Source organism: Juglans regia, chromosome 1 (assembly GCF_001411555.2).
Source record: "Juglans regia cultivar Chandler chromosome 1, Walnut 2.0, whole genome shotgun sequence".
Classification (NCBI taxonomy): Eukaryota; Viridiplantae; Streptophyta; class Magnoliopsida; order Fagales; family Juglandaceae; genus Juglans; species Juglans regia.
The window spans coordinates 40,443,668-40,450,622 of NC_049901.1; the positions used below are offsets into that span (position 1 = coordinate 40,443,668).

The 6,955-nt window shown below is 36.8% G+C and overlaps 1 protein-coding gene across 2 annotated transcripts; it reads left to right on the top strand.

Annotated features, from left to right (window-relative positions):
• The first annotated feature begins 1,547 nt into the window (after positions 1 to 1,547).
• LOC109006255 lies at positions 1,548 to 4,958 on the top strand. Of its 2 annotated transcripts, none has more exons than XM_018985468.2 (5): positions 1,548 to 1,904; positions 2,317 to 2,687; positions 4,169 to 4,333; positions 4,423 to 4,474; positions 4,562 to 4,958. In XM_018985468.2, exons 2-5 carry the CDS (start codon positions 2,431 to 2,433, stop codon positions 4,649 to 4,651), a joined length of 564 nt encoding a protein of 187 aa, XP_018841013.1. In that variant the 5' UTR covers positions 1,548 to 1,904; positions 2,317 to 2,430; the 3' UTR covers positions 4,652 to 4,958. The 2 variants fall into 2 exon arrangements, with proteins under 2 accessions (XP_018841013.1, XP_018841014.1); XM_018985469.2 differs by having other exon boundaries at positions 1,559 to 1,861.
• Positions 4,959 to 6,955: the final 1,997 nt, after the last annotated feature.

The window sequence follows — 6,955 nt, forward strand, 5'->3', positions numbered from 1 at the left end:
ATATAATAAACAGCAGAGCCGCTTCTAAGCGGTCGGTCTGATTTTGAAGGAATAACAGCCTTCCACTTAGAAGCTGCCACCTCAGAAATCACACCATAATCACGCTAGAGTCGTACACATGGGATTGAAATTGATTCACACTTTAATTGAAAGTCTGGTCTTCTTCTAGTCTTCTTCCTCGAGGATAACCATTCCATTAATGGCAAAAACAAGCTTTTCTCCTGTCCATTTTCTTCTTTGTCGATTAGAAGCAGTAGCTCCAACTTTATCCTCTCTAAAGCCCAATACACCATTTCCATCTGCGCCTTGTTCATCTTCATCACATTTCACATCTTCACTCTCTGCAATTTCAAATACCATTTCCATAACCCACCCAACCTCCCCTCAAAGATTCCTATCTCAAATTCCTCGGCCTCCAAATTACATTAACAACCCCAAATCCAAATCCAAGAATATAACAAGAAATTTATATGTCCTAAAATAAATAGCCGAAATGAATATTATTAAGTACATCTAGATCATTAAAAATCCATACGGCAAAGGGGAGGAAGAAGGGGCTGCGAGCTGTGAAGGGTTGGGTCTTTGAAAGGGGTTCCGTTGTGATTCGAAGGGGCTGCAAAGGGGTTGGTGTCGATTTGAAGGTGGGCGAAGGGGAGGGAGCTGTGTCTCTTGCGAAAGGGAAGGGCCTGCGTAAGGGTTGTCTCTTTTGCAGTAGTTGAGTATTCTATGTAGTGCTAGTTTACAATAATTATGGTGGAATGTCTAGGTGTTCCTTCACTATTGGCAGGCTGTTATATGAGGATAGTTGGACCGACCGGCTTGTAGGAATTCTCAATAAACAATTCAACTTTTTCACATTCCAAAATAATAATAATATTAAAAAATAATATTCTAATAATATTTTATCATCTCAACTCAACTCAACTCAACTCACTTCAATATCCAAACACAATCTAAATGTTATAGAGTTTCCTCTCTCTCTCTCTAAAATTGCACCTTTCAATTTGGTCCAATAATTGAAGAGGATGATAATTGAAGAAGAGCCCCATTGATTTTGATCAACGATTTGAGTGTAATCAAAGCTCAATCCCTAAAAAAGGAAACCTGACGCAACTTGAGCCAGAAGATATCAACAGCATATTTGAGTGGAGAGCAAGCACGCACACCCCTAAGTTATATACATATATTTTTACGTATTTTTTATATATTTCACTTATGTAATTAATTAAAATAATTATTTTATATTAAAAAAAAGTGATACATCTAATCATATTGATAAGTAGGCAAAAAATACTCAAAAATAACAGTACATGAAATTTTTGTCCACCAAATGCTTGCTTGCTTATGTACTATGCACCATTAACGTTGCCTTAAGAAAAGACCAGGAAGGAGAGAAAAGTTGCCTTCGAACTTATAACAGCTCAGATGTCATGAAAAGTAGCTTGACTTCTCATTTCCTTCTAATCCAATTTCAACACGTGGAAAAAAAATATATATATATATATATATATATATATAAATTTCTAAGGGTTCTTTTCAAAGAAATTATTATGGAAGATTCTACTACTCCTACATTCTTTGCACGAAACGTATCGCTTGCAAACTCCCCTGCCTATCACATCTTTATAGTTGAAAGTTTTGTCACATAGATCCCTCTCGTCACCTTACAGGCATATACACACACAACACGCTCCGGACCCAATGACCGCAAGACCCTTTTTGGATTCTAGTTATTACTGTTCTTGTTTTCTTGTTGCTACTACTTCTTCTATTCATTCAAGACTGGGATTGGAGAAACCGAAGTAATTGCCGTCGTGGGAATCGAAGAGATTCTGATATCAGAATGTGGGTGCGAAGAATCGTAAGCATTTGTTTTGGCGTGGGATATCTGGGCCTCTAAACGGGTTTGTTTTGTGAAATTTTTGTTCTTGGTCTTTGATTCTTTGTATGGAATAAATTCCTGATAAGGGTTTTGCCAAAAAAAAAAATTGCGTTTTGAATTGGGTTTTATTGATTGGCGAGAGTATTTTTTATATTCCATTGTCTTTTTTGCTCTATTCGGTACGCGGTTTTTGGTTTGACCGGAAATTGGTGATTGGAGGGACGTGTGGTTTACTGCACTCTGTCTCTTGTGCATTCAATCGCTGGAGATTATTGTAGGGATTTTCTGGTGATATTGATTGGGGATTAAGGTGGTGAAGTGATACAGATACTCTCTAGATTCTTTTTGGAACTGAATTCATTAGTGATTTTGAAACGGGAGAAGCTTTGTAGATTGTCGTTTTACATGTGAGTTTGGTTGTTATCTTCTGTTAGGTTTGTGGAGCATTCAATTCATCGGTGGATTTGGATATAGGAGAGGTTTTGTTGATTCCGGGAAGAGATTCTTGTGTTGCATGTTGTTTGTGTAGTTTTCCTTAGTGTGTCAATATGTCTGGGGGGACGCCGGTTGGGGGTGGATACATGAGGCAGAGGCACAGCCAGGGATATGCCTCAAGTGGTGATGACCTTGAGGATGATGCATGCTCAAGGTCCCGTCCTGCATCTCCTGCAAGTCCAAGAAACAGGAAGTGGATTGAGATTATGGAGAATTTTCTTTGGCTTGCTTCAGCAACTTTCATTATTTACTATGGTGATGGGCACTCCAATCTTATATATCTCTTGTGGCATGATGGCAGAATTAGAAGGTAAAAAATTTGCCTTTTTCCAAATTTGAATCCCTATTAATTTTTTTAATAGTTTGCGTAATCATTACCTTTTGATATATTTTTATTTTTTTGAACTTGTGCATTTGGATCGAACCAAAGTTTAAATTTTTATGAGGTGTGTCATTTCTCTTAGATTTCAAATTGTTTCGGAAATACATGGAGCATGCATTGTGTTGTGTCAAAGTATGCAGTTGCATTGAAAACACTTGAAATACAGGTTGTTGTCTGGCTATTAGTCATAACATAGAGAGACGTCAACATGAGTTATGGGTTTTTTTTTTCCTAATTAAAATACCCTATGGATTTTTTATTTGGGTGGGCTGGGGGTGGAGTAGACAGCATGTCAGCATGTATCTATGTCGTGCTCTTGGATGCACTTATAAAAAAGAAAAAAACATGTATCTATTAAAGTCTTCTCTATGTTGTTGTTGGCTTATCGCATCTATATCTAAATTATACATGTTCAATATAATCTATTTGGATTTTGAGGTCTACTTTATATCAGCAGTATTTTCTATCTTATATCCCGTGAGAAGAAATAACAAATTAAATGATATTACACGATAGAGTTAGGTATTAAAAAATCAGAATACAAACAGAGTTTCACTTAGAATGGACTATGATATTACTTGGTTTTGTAATTTAGTCTTTGCATAGTTGCGGTATTAGAATAACCGAGGTATATAGCTCTAGACAAGTGCTTCTCAATTGTACATTAGGAAGCTTATTTAATAGCATATTCAACGTAGAACTTTGCATGCAATTAAATAAATTCAAGTTTTTGTGAAGTTATGTTTGTTGTGCTGATTAGTTAATTGCGACGTTAGGATTATGCCTGGAGCTTATAAAAAATAGTTGACTAACCTCGAGGATTATTGAGGTGTGAAGAGTTGTACTGATTAGTCAGTTCATATGTTTGGATTATGCCAAATGACTTGTACAAAACAAATGACTAACCTCTGGGGTTATTGATGCCTCCGCTGTGAAGTTTAAAAAATGAGGCACTTTGGGTTCATGCTTGTGATTTATTGCTAAAGTTTGTAATTCATGCAGAATAAAAAATTATGGATACTCTGAGACTTGAAAATTGTGAAGTACGTGCAATTCATTTAGTGGTTCTATTACCCAAACCATGTTCATACTAGCATCTCACTACCCCTACTAATTTGAGTGATTTTCCTTTATTATTTGTTCTTTTTTAGAATAAATGGTGAGCTCCTGAGGCGTTAGACCTCACACCCTAGGGATGGGAGCATAGACATTTTATACATTTTTACTGGATTTATGTTGTGTGTTGCTGATCAAAAAAGAAATTACTGTATTGAGGTTATGTGTGAGTAGGTGTTGGGGGGGCTTCATCCATCTTTGAAAGGAGAACTACAATAGGTTATAAGGCCATTGGTGAGATAGTATTATTCATTTGATACAAAATGATATTTAATATTTTATTTCCCTTGCAGATTGCCTTTGTACCTTGGGATGGTGGGTGTTGGTTTGAATATTGTCATCTTCTTTTATTCAAGTATGTCGGCTTGGAGTGTCAGGAGGTTGGACGAGAAATGGGAACTGAATAGTGTATCTGCTTTGCCATTCGTTACTATTCTTGGACTAGTCTCCTTTTGCTTGTAAGAGGAACCATCATGCTTAATCTATTTGAACTTATCAAGTGTTGTGCTTGAAAGTACTCCTGTATTGCTGAGCTTTTCTCTTGCAGGTTCTCTTTTGCTTTATGGCCAATATGGAGTTTCCTCACACTTCCCCTGCTGGTATTCTAACATGCTTTTGGTTTGGTCATCGCTTGCCGTCCAATATTTTATGTGTAGTAACTATCTTATTTCTCCACATTTATGCAGTTCACACTGTTTATGGCTTGCATGGTTATATTCCCCTACATTTCGACTGGGACATTCCAGCCACAATATGATATGTTCCGTACAGATTAATCCTCTCAGGATGCTAGTGAGAAACAACACTGACATAGATGAAGAGTTGCTAACTCAGACATTTGGTGGTTGGTAGCAGGGCCTATAGAATGAAGTTTTGCCTCCATTGCATGACGCATCCCTTGCCTTATTTGGCCGCATTGGTGCTACTGATGATCTAGTTGATTGTTTTTTAATCAGTCGGCTTACATGTCAACCTGACCTTGAAGATTGTTACACGCTGCTGGTACAGTCTCATTTCAATTTACATTGTACGCCCAGAAAACTCTCATTGAAATGAAATCAGTACTCAGTTACATCTTTGGCATATGGCTGTTTTTTTTTTGTCCCCTTCAGTTTTTCAAAACTCATCTTTGGAATACAAGGTTGTGTCATTTTTTTATGAAATTGATTTTCATCTTTTGCTGGTAAGCTGTTGACCTGTTGACCTGTTTGAGTACAAAAGATTCAATATATTGTGGTAAACGTTGGACCGTTTGTCAGTACATAGAATGCTTAGTGACATGACCTTTTGTTTTCCCTGAGCTGACGACAGTAAGGTGCATTGGTTGGCGAAACAGGGTGCTAGAAAGCTATTCTTTTGCTTAATGTTTCATTTTCAAGAGAATGAATGGCTATTACATAGAATAACCATTACTCACGAGGAATAGCTATTCCTCTAAATTAAAATGGGAGGAATAGATATTCCTTGGGTGGCCAGTCGCCACTTTTGGTGGCTAGCCACTCGCGAAGTCACAGGGGTGTAAATTGACTGATAGTTTGAGGTAAAATCAACTGATTTAAGAAAGACTAGTTGTTGTTTGGGGTGCAAAATGAAATAACTTTTCAAAAATTATATGAAGTGTAGCTCATACTCATATGTCAATACTTGTCTAGTTATTTTGAGATGTTGTGATCTCAACTTTTATTAAGTATCTATTAAGCATGCATTTGAAATTTATAAAATGAAATAAAAACGTTTTTTAAGTGAATACCATATAAGATGTGAGTACAATACGGGTAGGATGTAAAAACATTCTTGGTGGCCATGTCCAACATAGCATGGTAAACAAGGAAGATATTTAGACTAGTACTTGCTCCATATATTTACATTGACCTTCTGTTCATAAAGAGCACTGCACAATGTCATTCATCGGAGTGGGGAATATGGGTTTTTATGGGTATCAATAGCCTCTTGCAATAGCCCCATGAGTTCAAAAGAAATTGTCCTTTCTTATAAATTCAAAAGGATTTTTTTTTTTTTTTCTCAAAGAAATAAGCGGTACTCTATAGTTTTATTGATATGCCTCATTTGTAGAAGAATGGCATGGTAAAAAATAAAGCACCTTGGTGGAAATAATTTGAAAAAATATAGTGCATCAAAAGAAGTGTCGTGTAAGAATATCAATGACTAGAAAGTACTTTAAGATTTGAATTTAAGGAGAAACTGTACAAATCTAGAGTAGCATTATGAGAGGTCTGAGAACTTTCTGAGAAAAATGGAGGATCTAATTGGTGCAACTACTTTATCATGTAAAAGTACAAAGCCATCTAGTTCATCGTCTCTCACAGAAAACTTTAATGAGCGAAAACCATTGTTGACTTTTTGCTTTAAGAAAGATAAGGTTGTTTAATAAGTAATGATATGGAACTATGAACAAGAATGATAGGTCAAAATGGGTACGAAAATTCAAAGTGAATGTCCCTTTAAATGAATATCAAGCTCCTAAATAGCATAAATTCATATGTTATATTCTTCATATGCTTTCTAATATAGTTCATGCTAGTTGCCTGGTGATCAGTCATAGGGCGAGTCTTTTCTCTCTTTTCCGTTAGTGGAAAGAGAGGAGAAGTGGGTGGTATTGTACCCAAGGAAGATTCTAACAAAATTAGTGGCAGAGCAGGATGGGCAAGCAGTTGTGAATGGGCGTGATCCTCTGACAATTTCTGGTGGACTGAGGGTGGAGCAAGGTGGTTCGAGTGGATTTTCTTACGTCAAGGTAAGCTTTGGCGGAAGAAGAGAGTGAGAAGAAGGTTGATGATGATGGAAAATTTGGAGGTACTGTGGGACAAACTTAGGCTAATGGATGAAGAAAAGCTAAATGTAAAGTTAGATGATGACATACCTGAGGAAATAAGGACCAAAGGAGAAAGAAGCCTGGTTGGAAACTTAGCAGGGCAGCAAAGTTTCTAGAGGTGGGGGAAGAACGTTTTCGTTATTACATTAGCAAACCATGCAGATAAGTAGAGAGTGTGGGGAGGGAAGCCATGGCTATTTGACAATCAGATGATGGTGCTTCAAATGTTCAATGGTTTCACCTCTCC

Bases quoted from the DNA above. Each gene is read 5' to 3' on its own strand.
- LOC109006255 (XM_018985468.2), top strand. From the start codon at position 2,431: ATGTCTGGGGGGACGCCGGTTGGGGGTGGATACATGAGGCAGAGGCAC. The intron at 2,688-4,168 runs GTAAAAAATTTG...TTTCCCTTGCAG, and splicing joins CATGATGGCAGAATTAGAAG to ATTGCCTTTGTACCTTGGGA. The intron at 4,334-4,422 runs GTAAGAGGAACC...TTTCTCTTGCAG, and splicing joins GGACTAGTCTCCTTTTGCTT to GTTCTCTTTTGCTTTATGGC.